The 14,821-nt window shown below is 42.5% G+C and overlaps 3 protein-coding genes across 3 annotated transcripts; all 3 read left to right on the top strand.

The window, feature by feature from the left end:
- Positions 1 to 2,496: 2,496 nt before the first annotated feature.
- On the top strand, positions 2,497 to 6,417 carry LOC9270244 (DNA repair protein recA homolog 2, mitochondrial). Its single transcript, XM_015786380.3, has 8 exons — positions 2,497 to 2,822; positions 3,360 to 3,420; positions 3,519 to 3,739; positions 4,541 to 4,628; positions 4,728 to 4,897; positions 5,165 to 5,311; positions 5,420 to 5,554; positions 5,699 to 6,417. Exons 1-8 carry the CDS (start codon positions 2,697 to 2,699, stop codon positions 5,981 to 5,983), a joined length of 1,233 nt encoding a protein of 410 aa, XP_015641866.1. The 5' UTR covers positions 2,497 to 2,696; the 3' UTR covers positions 5,984 to 6,417.
- A 230-nt stretch (positions 6,418 to 6,647) lies between these two features.
- On the top strand, positions 6,648 to 8,654 carry LOC4326065 (glucan endo-1,3-beta-glucosidase GV). The gene is given in 3 exon segments (XM_066306788.1): positions 6,648 to 6,952; positions 7,486 to 8,392; positions 8,394 to 8,654. Coding segments are annotated over 3 exon segments (1,164 nt in total). The 5' UTR covers positions 6,648 to 6,734; the 3' UTR covers positions 8,433 to 8,654.
- A 1,389-nt stretch (positions 8,655 to 10,043) lies between these two features.
- Positions 10,044 to 14,821, top strand: LOC4326064 (uncharacterized). Its single transcript, XM_066308203.1, has 4 exons — positions 10,044 to 10,137; positions 10,468 to 11,399; positions 12,804 to 12,894; positions 13,893 to 14,821. The coding sequence occupies exons 1-4, from the start codon at positions 10,059 to 10,061 to the stop codon at positions 14,819 to 14,821; spliced, it is 2,031 nt and encodes a 676-aa protein (XP_066164300.1). The 5' UTR covers positions 10,044 to 10,058.

Here is a 14,821-nt window from a genome sequence, read left to right as displayed (position 1 = left end):
GAGATTAATAAAACCATTGATTACAATTCTAAATTTTAACGGTCTAGATTTGTAGGAGAAAAGATAAGTCCATAGATCTGTATTGTGTACGTTACATACTAGGAGTCTTTGTCCTTTCTGTTTCTTTAGCGGTGTACACAGTACACGTATAATCTAATTCAATTACAAACCTACACGGGCAAGATTTGTGCTGCCAAATATACAAAAGCTTGCACTGCTGCACATATATATTCTGTAGATTTCAAGCAGCAAAGATTGGGCTTGAACCCAATGGTAGCGGGAGCCAATCATAGTAAAAAGACATGATATTTAGATAGACATTAGAATAAATAGATCAATACTTGTAGCCGGCAATGCATCAAACACCAAAAGTTTCTTTGATGTTTATGAAAGTACAAATGATATCGACATATTGTAATTAGTGTATATTTTTCACAGGAGATGGATTAATGACAGTCAGATTAAACGGTTAGATTATAGTGGATTCACAATTTAACGTTCATAATTTAACGATTGAGATATAACACGTATATAGGAATATAGGAATTAGAGTTGTAGTGCTAATACAGGAGTACAAAGCGGCCCTGCTCTGCTCGACGGATAAATTGAGATCCAATTTCAAAACTGTTATAGGTTTGATTCTAGGTGGGAAAAAAAAGCAACAGGAACTAGGTAGGCAGAAAGCCATATATATACGTGTGCTCATGTAAGTATTATTTTTTCAGTCTATAATCACTTCAAAACTACTTAGAACATACTTTGAAATATTTGTTGCCAATAAAAAATGAAGCGACTGTCTCTTTATCTATTTGATCCTTTTTAATCACCAAATATACACCCAACAATTCAGATGATTTATAAATAACTAAATTCGAAAGAAAATAATAAAGACTATGAAAAGAAAAAAGCATCTATAACACAACATGTGATTAATTAAAATTAAAAAAAATAAATTACGAAATTATAAAAATAAAAACAAAAGTTTAAGAAAGAATACAATTTATGAATAACAAAAGTTCAAAATAAAAATAAAGAAATATTAAAAGAACAACCGTACCACAACAATGGTAAATGACAACAAAGAGGAAGGGATAACGGGTGAGCCATAAATGAATAAGGTGTAGCGGTTGATGGGATATTTAAAAAACAATAAAACAAAATCAAATGACGATTAGGTTCTATTTTAAAAATCTCAACGACGATTAAAAGAAACAACAGCGGGCAAGCCGTCAAGGAGCGCAATCGTGACGTTTGACGGAACTTCTAAAAAGTAAAAAAAAAAACACCAACGATAATCATAACATCATATTTGACTTTTTAAATTCCAATGACAATTAAGACGAGACATCGGGTGGATTGTAGAGCAGTACAATGGTGACATTTCATGTAACTTCTAAAAATATAAATATGCAACTGACAAGAAAATGAACTACAAAAACTATAAGATCTAAATATGAAAGTTCCAAATAGGATGAATAAAAGTTGTGACATGTCGGACAATCAAATAAATGAGCGGCAAAAAAGTAAGGGGTGGCGACTTATTGACTTTCGAAAACTAACCCGATGATAATAAGATTCAATCTTTTAAGATCGGCTAGATGGCTATTTAACAAAATTAAATAAAACCATGTTTAAAAATAGATAATTTTGGATGGGTGTTAGCCGTGCAACAAATAAAGGGGTGACAAAGGAGTAAGGATAGCAACGGATGTGAATTTTAAAAACTATGAAATTAGAAACACATGGATGATAATGTTCGATCCTTGAAAGTTCTAAGACAGCGAGATGAATATTTTAATAAATTTTAAGTAGAATCGTGTGTAAAAATAGATAATTTTGTGGGTACTAGCCGCGCAATTGCGCGGGCCACCTAGCTAGTTAGCTCTAAATCTAAGTTCGAAAATTTAAAGTTTTACTTACTGAGGACATATCCGGTGAAAATGAGTTAAATGTTGAAAACTCGTGAAAATCATACCTAAAAGTTTCGTAAATTTATGAAAAAAATAATAGAGATAAGTGTAGATATAAAATACATTCTCACCAAATTTCAACTCCAAACCCAAGTTCGTTTATGAGAAAAAAAAAGACAAATTTCAGGTGAACAGTGTCCTGTTACTATTCACCTGAAATTTGTCTTTTTTGTTACTCCTAAACGAAGTTAAGTTTGAACTTGAGATTTGGTGAGAATGTATTTCATATCTACACCTATCCCTAGTATTTTTTTTATGAATTTACAAAACTTTTAGGCATGATTTTCACGAGTTTTTAATACTTAGCTCATTTTTACCGGATAGTCCCCTTACTTATGATAAGCATAAATATAAGCCAAGATGAGACTGTTAAGCTCTGCAAAACAGGGCCGTGGACTGGGCGAGCACGGTGTTTTCCTGTTGGGCCGAGCCGTCATAGAGTAATGGGCCACCGTTGCGAGGCGACCCAATAGTGTAGCGCTGTTCGGCCCAGTTTTTATTGCCGCCCTCTTCTTTCCCCTCGTCCGGAGGGCGCGGCGGGCGGCGGCTATACGCGAGTACGCGACGGCGGGTTCTTCCCCTCCCGCTTGCAACGGCTTCGCGTGTGGCGGCGCGTTCGAATCCTCCACCACCGGCGGCGCCTGCTCCCGGCGCGGCGGCGCCCCCGCCCCCTTCGCTTGCGACTGCCCCGCCGCCCAGCCGTGTGCGCTTCCCTGCCCAGCCTCCATGCGAGCTCTCGTAGCCTCCTCCGCTCTCCTCCGGAGATCTGCCGCCCGTGCCAACCTCTCCGGCGCGGGCTTCTGTAATGGCGCGCCTCCCGTGTCCTCTCCTCTCCGCCGCTTTCCCCTCCAGGTACGCCCTCGAATACTTCCCCATCTCTAAGGCCCTCTTTCCAGCTTGAGATAGATTTAGAAGAGGGGGTATCCAAGTGTGGTGTTGATTGATTTTGCGTTTTAGACTGAATTTGTGGGAATTTGAAACTCAGGGGATTAAAAAGAGCGAGGGTATTAGCGTTTCACTTAGGCGGCTCCAGGTTTTTGCCCGTAAGTACCGATGTGAGTCAGTGAGTGGGTTGTGAGTGTGTGAGGAGAAAATGAGCTCTGCGCAGTGTAGTATGGTTCTGCCTTTTGTGTTCTGTCAAGTGTTCCAACAAACGTTGGATTTCATTTTTTTTCTTCCATTCTGACAATAATACGGAACACAGATATGTTCAGCTCAAGTTGTTAATGAAAAAACACTTATAATGTATGTGATGTTTGGTTCACAGCTTGCCGCTCTTAAAACATTAAGATCTGGAACGCTTTATTTTTCTTGAATTTATGATATATGTGTCAAATATTTGAACTACGAAGTAATGCAGTCCATCTTTACTTCCCTGTGATTTGCTAGAATTGGATAAACGACAGATTTTGTTGGTTCTTATCAAAAAGTTGTTCGATGTCAACCTCAGGTATGCTCAATGTTTGTCCACTTATTATCAATACTCACAGTTTCTGCCGTACAAACATTTCATTTCTTTTTTCCTTCTAATGATATGATTCTTTTCAGTTGATGTGCAATTAGACTATGAGACTGATCCCCCACTCGATGGTGTAAAAGTTCTCGAGAAAGAGTCGACACTAAGTGTCGCTGTCTCTCAACTCGCAAGTGATTTTGATAGAGAATCTAATTTATGTTTGGAGCGGTTCTCCCGCACAAGGCGCACACCTGTGATCTCCACTGGTTCTCTTAAGCTTGATATTGCTCTTGGCATTGGTGGATTACCAAAGGTCATGATGTGCTTTCATATTGTCCAGATCTAGAATTCTAGATATTTAGTATTCCAATGATATCATTACTCTTTATCACTATATCATTCCATATGATATTACCTTGGTCCTAAATCATATATTTCTGATATAACACATAAGGATCAAAGTTCAAATAAGTCTTCTGCATGGTGTTATTGTTCAGTTAGGGTGTGTTTAGTTCCTGAAAAAAGTTGGAAGTTTGAAGAAAGTTGGGAGTTTGGAAAAAAAGTTGGAAGTTTATGTGTGTAGGAAAGTTTTTGATGTGGTATGATGTGATGGAAAGTTGGGAATAGGGGGGAAACTAAACACGGCCTTAGTTCACTATTTTGTTGCAATGGGAACTCTAAAAGTCAAATGTGTCATGTGGGGCTTTTCATCTTTTGATGTCTAATTTCCCTTTTGTGTTAATCCAATGAAATCTCCATGATGTGTTGAACTAGTTAAATTAGTGCCAAAAGCCCTCTTCTTTAGTTGTGAAAATACTATTTGTTGATGGCAGTATTTTCCTTCTTGCTGGACAACAAAAAATTGCATTTTGTCTATGGTATTTCTGATTAGGAAATATATTTATAGGTAGAACTGATGCCCATATCTTGCTTAGCTTTACTTCTGTCAAATGTGTCCATATCATCCATCCTTTTTTTTTTCTTGATAGCATATATGTTTAGAGTTAAAACTGCAGGCTTACCTTGATTGATATGATCAGTGAGTGTAGTGGCATACTGTTTTGAACACTGCTTTTAGTTGTGCTGTTTGAAAATTATTGTAGATATTTAACAGGGTAGAATGGTTGAATTATTTGGAAAAGAGGCCTCTGGGAAGACAACACTCGCCCTTCATGTTGTCAAGGAAGCGCAAAAGAAAGGAGGTCTGTATTTGTTTATGGTCCTTGCTGTTCTTTTTGGAGTATACCCTTCTTCTAAATTTTACATTATATGATTGGAGTTGTGACTGGGACTATTTGCAGGCTGCTGTGCTTATATTGATGCAGAAAATGCTTTTAACCCTTCTGTTGCCGAAGCCATTGGTGTAAACGTTGAAAAGCTCCTGATAGCCCAACCTGACTCTGCTGAAAATTCTTTGAGCATAGTGAACACTCTTGTTGGTGGATCAATTGATGTTGTTGTTGTCGATAGTGTATGTTTCTTCCGCAATGTCAGTTTGGATTAGTTTTTTCTCTTCTATTTGATTCCTTATTGGCTTATTAAAATTTTATGCATTCCCTACTATGACAGGCCTAATACTTGGATAAGTAGTTACTAAATTTGAAAATTGGACTGCTATTCACTTCTGATGCTCTTTAGCACTGTCATACTGTCAGGACATCCATTTTTCTAATATGTATTTGATATCTTGTGCTTTGCTACATATTTGTTTACCTTGCTTTTACTGGACTTCTGACAGGTTGCAGCACTTATTCCCAGATGTGAACTTGAAGGTGAAATATATATGAATTCTGAAGATGTGCAGTCCCGCTTGATGACTCGGGCACTTCGAAAAATTCAGCACACACTAAGTCGCTCTGAAACGCTGATTATTTTTGTTAATCAGGTTTGGGATGATTGCTTTTTTTGCACTAACCAGGATGGCATACTTCAATATCGTTTAGTGTTGATGCTGCCTAACTTATTTAGAGCTTCTGATTGCTAATGTTTGCAGGTTAGAACAAAGTTGAGCTCAAATCAGACTCCTGGAATCTTCAAGGAGGTAGCTTGTGGCGGCAATGCATTAGGATTCTATGCTGCAGTCAGAATGAGGACTTCAAGAAGGGAATTACGCTACAATGAGGCCCAGGTATTGTACATAACTTTTCATGCTTCTCATTTCCCTTCTCCGGTTCCCTCCTTAGAATACTAGCACTAGACAAGAGCGCGCATTATTCTAGGTAAAGTGTACAGCATTTGTAAATATGCAATTAAGAAAATTCTGCCATTTCAGGCTACTGGCATCGGTATATCAGTGCAGATAATCAAGAACAAATTAGCTCCAGCAACTCTGAAGGAAGCTGGCATTGACATCAGATTTGGGAAGGGGATCTGCTACGAATCAGAGATCCTGGAGCTGGCTTCTTCCCTTGGGGTTATTATGAAGGATGATTCTGGGTATTGGATCAATGGTGAGTTCCTTCCAAACAAGGCAGAAGCTGAGAAATTCCTACGTGAAAATGCTGCTGTGGCGGATGAAATCTGCGGTACCATGAGGAGACAATTCTTTGAAAGGTGACAAACTGAAGGACTTATTCTGGTTATCTTGTATACTAGCAAGCAGGTGCGAAACTCAGAAGGAAATTACAGTGTACAGTTGGGGCATCATTGAAGAGTCTAAAAATATCATTTATTACTTGAAGTGCAGTTAAGGGATCGACAACCAATTAGAGAGGCTAATCTTTTGTTAGCCTTGTAATCTCATCCCACCATCAGGCAAATAGCTCACTACTGTTATGACATGAGGTATGGATGACTGCCCCTATGAGCTTTGTTTGTTCAGTAAGATCACAGCTGTTGTATCATATATTTACAGGATATTTTTCTGCAATGCAATTTGTTTTCCTCAGCCTGTTGTAATTTGACAAATTTTAAGCACATCGAGGGCCATTCCCTCAAACAACGATACTTCAGTACAACATCGAGGGTCATTCCCTCAACTTTAAACTTTCATGAGCCTCACTGTACTGAGTACTCTATGCCGTGATGTGCCGGGTAGTCTTGGAGTTCCAAATTAGCGTGTGTACGTGTGTGGTCAAGAAGGATTCAGAGGTTGGCATTGGTAGATTTTTTTTTTGAACAAAGCATTGGAAGATTTTAGCCAGAACCGTCCAACAAGTAGCGGCTTATTTTGACTTGAGCTCTTAAGTCTGCAGAGGTGTATCTACTCTGCACTCACCCGTGTGCGACGGGGTTGGCTAACCCAGGAGGAAAGGAAAAAAAAACACGGAGCTTGTTTATGTGGTGACGAATGAACAGTAAATGAACGTATGTCAATCCCATTTGTATTGATCTTGTCCAGTCTTCGCCTGGAAATTCCGAGCAGCGTGACTATAAAAGCAAGCTTGCAGCGTTGCATTTTCTTACATCCAGATCGAGTTCAAGTGCAACAGATCAAACTAGTAGCAGCAGAAGATGTCTATGCAAGGCGTTGTTCCTGTGCTTGCAGCGGCTTTGGCCATTGCAGCCTTCGCCTCCTTTCCTTCAGGTACACATATTGCTAAGCTTCGTTATATGTAGGTCGTAAGTACTAAGTTTTTTTTTAAAGATAATGTAAATGTATTCCTGCTTGTGTTTTATAAAGTTATAGCTTCCCTTAAAAAAGAAGTTATAGCCACTTATTATATAACTGGCTTAAAAGAGAGCTCATAAAACCTAAGACATGAAGATGAAAAACTAATAATAGCAACACTAAAGAAGAAACTTTTATTCAAGTCTATTTGTAAATCTCCAACTGTAGTTAACAAAATTATTCATAGCCGTTGACTCTAGATTTTGGCGTGCAGTATGCATTAGCTCGTTTTTCTCGTCACACCTTTGTAAATCGTAAGTACTTGTCCTAAAATTAGTGGACATCAGTATGATAATGTCAAATTTACGATTTAATTTGGATCTGGATGAATTGAGTGCTTACCCGAAAACTAGTCATCTGGCCACATATGTCAAGCCTACCGTGCGATACTGTGCTCGTTGTCACTGAACCCGTACGCTTGTGCGTGCGTATGCTGAGATTTGGTGCAGCATGCGATCCATCGGCGTGTGCTACGGCATGAACGGCGACGGCCTCCCGTCGCGGAGCAACGTCGTGCAGCTCTACAAGTCCAACGGCATCGGCGCCATGCGCATCTACTCCGCCGACCGCGAGGCCCTCGACGCCCTGCGCGGCTCGGGCATCGACCTCGCCCTCGACGTCGGCGAACGGAACGACGTCGGCCAGCTCGCGGCCAACGCGGACTCCTGGGTCCAGGACAACGTGAAGGCTTACTACCCGGACGTCAAGATCAAGTACATCGTCGTCGGCAACGAGCTCACCGGCACCGGCGACGCGGCGAGCATCCTCCCGGCCATGCAGAACGTCCAGGCCGCCCTCGCGTCCGCAGGCCTCGCGGACAGCATCAAGGTGACCACCGCCATCAAGATGGACACGCTCGCCGCCTCATCGCCGCCGTCCGCCGGCGTGTTCACCAACCCATCCGTCATGGAGCCCATCGTGAGGTTCCTCACCGGCAACGGCGCGCCGCTCCTGGCCAACGTGTACCCCTACTTCGCGTACAGGGACAGCCAGGACATCGACCTCAGCTACGCGCTCTTCCAGCCGAGCTCGACCACGGTGAGCGACCCCAACGGCGGCGGGCTGAGCTACACGAACCTCTTCGACGCCATGGTCGACGCCGTCCGCGCCGCGGTGGAGAAGGTGAGCGGCGGCGGAAGCAGCGTCGTCGACGTCGTGGTGTCGGAGAGCGGGTGGCCGTCGGACGGCGGGAAGGGGGCCACCGTGGAGAACGCGCGGGCGTACAACCAGAATCTGATCGACCACGTCGCCCAAGGCACGCCGAAGAAGCCCGGGCAGATGGAGGTGTACGTGTTCGCCTTGTTCAACGAGAACCGGAAGGAAGGCGACGCCACGGAGAAGAAGTTTGGGCTGTTCAATCCAAGACAAGACACCGGTTTACCCAATCACTTTCTGAAAAATTACTCCAATACGGAATATGTACTACGTCGTACAGTATATATCATGTGCTTAATCTGGTGCTTACGAATCAAAATCTGTTAGAATTTGTATGTGCCAGATGTTGAACATGAACAGTCGTTGAACACTCACCCACCACATGTGCACATATGTACTTTTAAACAAGCTCATGTTTCAATTGTAACATTTGGTTAACGAATATTTTGGTTGGATTTGGAAAGGTAGGAATGCACGGTAACTTTTGGAACAGACTAATTTGCACATGGTCGATCTATATAATATTTGTACGTTACATCTAGATAACACATAAACAAGTTGTCGTATTTAGCTGTCTCAAATAAATTCGTGTAATGAATAATTTGATTCTATATACTACATGTACTCTCTCCGTCCCTAAATATAAGGGATTTTGAATGAATGTGACACTTCCTAGTACTATGAATCTGAATAGGGAGCATGTCCAGATTCATAGGACTATGTGTCCCATCCGTCTAAAAATCACTTATATTTTGGGATGGAGGGAGTACGATGGTATAAACGGTATATATTAATGACCGGAGGAGGTATTTCCTTTTCCTCCACATCATTAAACCATTGTTGTACTATAGTATTTTTGGATAAAATGATAAATGGAAGTAATATTATCTGACAAAGGCAAAAAGGGAATGAAAAAACTTAAAACAATTTGATTGTGTCACGCTGCCTTTGTGACAACCTGCTTCTTCTTCTTCTTTGAAGTTGGGGGCTTTCATTAAACAATTTGAACCATGACATGAGGTCCGATTGAAGGTGCTCTCTCGTACAACACTTTTTATAAAAAAATATGTTCTTTGTCGTACATTTAATATGAATTTAGACAAGTTTTTGTCTATGTTCATAGCTAAAAATAGCTCTATTTTGAGATGAAAAAAAGTATGTCGAATGACGATTGTGACTAGAAAGGTCTATACAAGATATTCGTCCCAAAGACTTAGCTCAAGAAGCAACATCTTTAACAGGGAGCCGATGAAGAAATTTCAACGTTGTCGGAATACTAGATTAGGGTTTTCACCCCCAAAGAACATCACCACAATCTGTTGTTCACCCCCAAAGAACATCACCACAATCTGTTGTTCGAACGTCGATCCAATTTTCCGACCAAAATGAGGATGACCCACAAACTCTATTTCAAAGTGGCAACTTTCCTGGAGCCACATATAACAAGATTAGTTCGCCAGCCACCACATAAGCAAGGAGATAAAGGAAAAAATGAAAATAAAATAATTACACCAGTCAAATAAAGCAATAGAGGATTTGCTAATCAAATTCATCATGAACATTGGTTGGATTCCTTGAGAGGTCAGATTCATCATCCCGTATTTATGTCTTGACATTTGGAATTTTGATTTTCTGGCACTATGGTTTGCAGCTTATCGGGAACCTATTCAGTCTCATCTGCATGCTGAGTGTTTATAGTTTATCCGGAACAATTCACACATTCATCTGCTTGCTGAGTACCAGTATAAATCAAGCTGCTCTGCTTTGAACTCTGTAAATTACATCCAGAAACCAAGTGAACTATAGGTGGTCTAGGTACAGAATACGCCACATTTGTTACATCTCTCTAGGTTTGAGACCACAAGAGATGGTGAATATACGAGGTTTCTCCCTGGTTTTTGCAGCTGCATTGCTGCTTCTTGGAGTTTTTATCTCAATCCCTGTAGGTACGTGATTCGCCTGTACTATTGAATATTGATATATGTATTGTTGATATTAATCTATCTGATTGAATTTTTTAAATTTTTTATAACTATTTAGATGACATGTAGACAATGAGGGTATGTCTCGTCAAAAGTTTAAAATAGTTTCCCATTGTTTGAAACATAAGAATTTTGAAAAAAAAATTATAAGGACTGAACTATTTCCGACGAAATTTCTGCAAAAACTTTGTACTTGTCCAAAGAGATCTTAGGTCCATTTGGGTAGGTAGAAACAAATTAAAGATCAGAGCTTGTACTGATGCTTTCTGTCTGAATGAAATACATGTGGTGCAGGCGTGCAATCCGTTGGTGTGTGCTACGGCATGATCGGCAACGATCTCCCGTCGAAGAGCGACGTCGTGCAGCTCTACAAATCCAATGGCATCACAGACATGCGCATCTACTTGCCCGACGTCGAGGCCATGAACGCCCTGCGCGGCACAGGCATCGGCCTCATCGTCGGCGTCGCCAACGACATCCTCATCGACCTCGCCGCCAACCCGGCGTCCGCCGCGTCCTGGGTCGACGCGAACGTCAAGCCGTTCGTCCCGGCGGTGAACATCAAGTACATCGCAGTCGGCAACGAGATCTCCGGCGAGCCCACGCAGAACATCCTCCCGGTCATGCAGAACATCAACGCCGCCCTGGCCGCGGCGAGCATCACCGGCGTCAAGGCGTCCACGGCGGTGAAGCTAGACGTCGTCACCAACACGTTCCCGCCCTCGGCCGGCGTGTTCGCGGCGCCCTACATGACGGCCGTGGCCAAGCTCCTGGCGAGCACCGGCGCGCCGCTGCTCGCCAACATCTACCCCTACTTCGCCTACATCGGCAACAAGAAGGACATCAGCCTCAACTACGCCACGTTCCAGGCCGGCACGACGGTGCCCGACCCCAACACCGGCCTGGTCTACACCAACCTGTTCGACGCCATGGTCGACTCCGTCTACGCCGCGCTGGACAAGGCCGGCGCGGCGGGCGTCAGCATCGTCGTGTCGGAGAGCGGGTGGCCGTCGGCCGGCGGGGACTCGGCCACGATCGACATCGCGCGGACCTACGTGCAGAACCTGATTAAGCATGCGAAGAAGGGGACGCCGAAGCGGCCCGGGGTGATCGAGACGTACGTGTTCGCCATGTTCAACGAGAACCAGAAGCCCGGGGAAGCCACGGAGCAAAACTTTGGAGCCTTCTACCCTAACAAGACAGCAGTCTACCCTATCAATTTCCAGTGAAATCGTTCATCATCAGCGCCAGTTGTCAAATTCACGCGATTGCTTGCGCTGTAATAGCGTATTGTATTCGGATGGGAAACTGTATTTATATCTCGAGAGGATGCTCTCTCCTTTGTTTAAAAAATATATAAATAGTTATAAAGAAATTCTAAAAAAATGGGATATATTCATATAACATACATGTATCAGTACACAAAATTTTAGACCCAAACTCAATTTATACATTAAGATATAAAAAATACAACTTCAACATATAAATAGTAGTGTGGTGGTGTGTTATTATTCGGGATATTAACTATTTGTCATTCTCAGTTGTGGCAACTAACAATTTACCACCTGGACCTATATGTCATATACACATGAGGTCTCATATGTCATTGGCACATGTGTGACAAATAGTTAAACAACAAATCTAAGAGTGGCAAATAGTTAAATACTCTGTACTATTCATAGCTGAATTTATCTCTTTTTTTCTCATCGTGTAGGTCGAATTTGAACTTGCTTTTTGGTGCAGTGATAGATGTACTGTACCTACAATTGTTAGTTTTTTTAAGATTTTTTTATGACTATTTATATTAAATTCGGAAGAAAAAGGTATACGAGATAATATTCTGTGGAGGGATTAGAACCCGTTTCTATATTAGGATACAAATGATTTAATGATTTCCTATATATAATAATATTTTTTTCTTTTCAGGTATTTCCCATATCTGATCTCAAAAACTTAATTAGTGCCAGGTCATACAGATTCCAGATAATTCCATAGGTTTAATTCGTGGTACGTCCATGCTGAAGAAATTCTATGAGATGCGTGTGTATAGTAACTGATGTGGATCAGGTATTCAGGTGAGTTCTCAACCGATGGAAAGGTAGTGTTGTGCTGCTAACCTGACAAAAGAACAATGAACACACGTCAGGAAGTCACTCCGGTACAAGCCACCATTCCATTCAGTTAGCACCCCAAACCTGAAATTCCACGTACTGGTCAAGAATATACGTAAGAATTCAATGCAAAATCGGATATACGGTTGGAAAAACAAACTAGTGTGGTATTAGTAGTGATCTTCCGCGACTCTGTGTACTGCTGATGAGGGAAGAATTCCATGAAGCGGAAGAATACATGCTGTGTCTAAGTACGCCAAGAAAACAGAGGCGAGTTTCCACGTTTCGTGGAATTTTTTAGCTCCAACAAGCCGCTGTTTCTGTGGAAAAAATGGGAGGAAGATGGCTAGTTAGGCTGCAAATGCAACGTAGCAGCTAGCTGTAAGCACGCACTTGGGCCGTGGATGTGAGGAAATTAATGTGCCTAACTGGCTAGACACTGAAACTTGTATATAAAGGGGTGTGCATTGGCACATAGCATGCATAACATTCAGGTTCAGGAGCAGCAGTTGGGAGTAGCTAGCTGGGACAACAATGGCCAGGAGACAGGGAGTTGCTTCTATGCTTACAATTGCTCTGATCATTGGAGCATTTGCTTCTGCTCCAACAAGTACTGATCAGATTCTCTCTATGTTTCTAGCAAATAGCAATTCTCTGTTTTGCTTGCAATGCCCTGAGCACGTACTGTAAGTGTTTAGTGGCTAGTCAGAGATTTGAGGGGAACAAAATTCTGAAGAGCACCACAATGTTCTTTATAGAATAAACCACATTTTATCTATATGCATCTTGTTGTCTTTTCATAACTATGGAATTTCCCCACGTAATTTTACACGGGTCAGTTGAATTGAATTTGATATAGAACTCTTAGTTCCTATTTCCATATATGCAATATTTTCTACACAATACATTACAATTGCAATAGTACTTTGTATACAAATATTGCTATATACTCCCTCCGTTTCAAAATGTTTGACACCGTTGACTTTTTAAGTACATGTTTGACCGTTCGTCTTATTCAAAAAAAATTGTGAAATATGTAAAATTATATGTGTACATGAAAGTTTATTTAACAATGAATCAAATGATATGAAAAGAATAAATAATTACTTAAATTTTTTGAATAAGACAAATGGTCAAACACGTACTAAAAAGTCAACGGTGTCAAACATTTTGAAACGGAAGGAGTATTAATCTACACCGTTAATTTGGTCCTAGATGATGTAATTAGCTTAGATCTTATTATTTTATTAATATGATAATGTATAGGTATACATAGCGAATATGGTGACTTCGTTTCAAGTTATCATTATGTTACTATACAATATATATATAATAGATCATGTCTGGTCTAGATAATATAATAGATAATATATAGATAGATATATGGAAGATAGATAAATAGATAGATGAAACTAAATAAAATGTCCGGACCAGATAGACACTATAGCTTTGGGTTAATTCTTTTTGGGCAAACAAAGTTTCACTTGAAATTCAACTAGGCATGCTCTGATAATTCGAAGGTGCACGTTCATTGTGTACTCTGCTATGGTTTATTGGAAAACCTAACTTTATGCTGTCGGTGTCCATTATCCTGTCGTGCATATGCAGCTGTGCAATCCATCGGCGTGTGCTATGGCGTTCTCGGCAACAACCTCCCGTCGCGGAGCGAGGTGGTGCAGCTGTACAAGTCCAAGGGCATCAACGGCATGCGCATCTACTACCCCGACAAGGAGGCGCTCAACGCCCTGCGCAACTCCGGCATCGCCCTCATCCTCGACGTCGGCGACCAGTTGTCCAACCTCGCCGCCAGCTCCTCCAACGCGGCCGCGTGGGTCCGCGACAACGTCAGGCCCTACTACCCGGCCGTCAACATCAAGTACATCGCCGTCGGCAACGAGGTGGAAGGCGGCGCCACGAGTAGCATCCTCCCGGCCATCCGCAACGTCAACTCCGCCCTGGCCTCGTCGGGCCTCGGCGCCATCAAGGCGTCCACCGCGGTGAAGTTCGACGTCATCTCCAACTCCTACCCACCCTCCGCCGGCGTCTTCAGGGACGCCTACATGAAGGACATCGCGCGCTACCTGGCGAGCACCGGCGCGCCGCTGCTCGCCAACGTGTACCCGTACTTCGCCTACAGGGGGAACCCGCGCGACATCAGCCTCAACTACGCCACGTTCCGGCCGGGCACCACGGTGAGGGACCCAAACAACGGGCTCACCTACACCAACCTGTTCGACGCCATGATGGACGCCGTGTACGCCGCGCTGGAGAAGGCCGGCGCCGGGAACGTGAGGGTGGTGGTGTCGGAGAGCGGGTGGCCGTCGGCGGGAGGGTTCGGGGCGAGCGTGGACAATGCGAGGGCGTACAACCAGGGGCTGATCGACCATGTCGGGCGTGGCACGCCCAAGAGGCCGGGGGCACTGGAGGCGTACATATTCGCCATGTTCAATGAGAACCAGAAGAACGGGGATCCCACCGAGAGAAACTTTGGGCTCTTCTACCCTAACAAGTCGCCCGTGTATCCCATCCGGTTCTAA

This window comes from Oryza sativa, chromosome 1 (genome assembly GCF_034140825.1).
Source record: "Oryza sativa Japonica Group chromosome 1, ASM3414082v1".
Taxonomy (NCBI): Eukaryota; Viridiplantae; Streptophyta; class Magnoliopsida; order Poales; family Poaceae; genus Oryza; species Oryza sativa.
The sequence above is the reverse complement of the archived record's forward strand: the minus strand, read 5'-3'. Positions and strand labels throughout refer to the sequence as shown.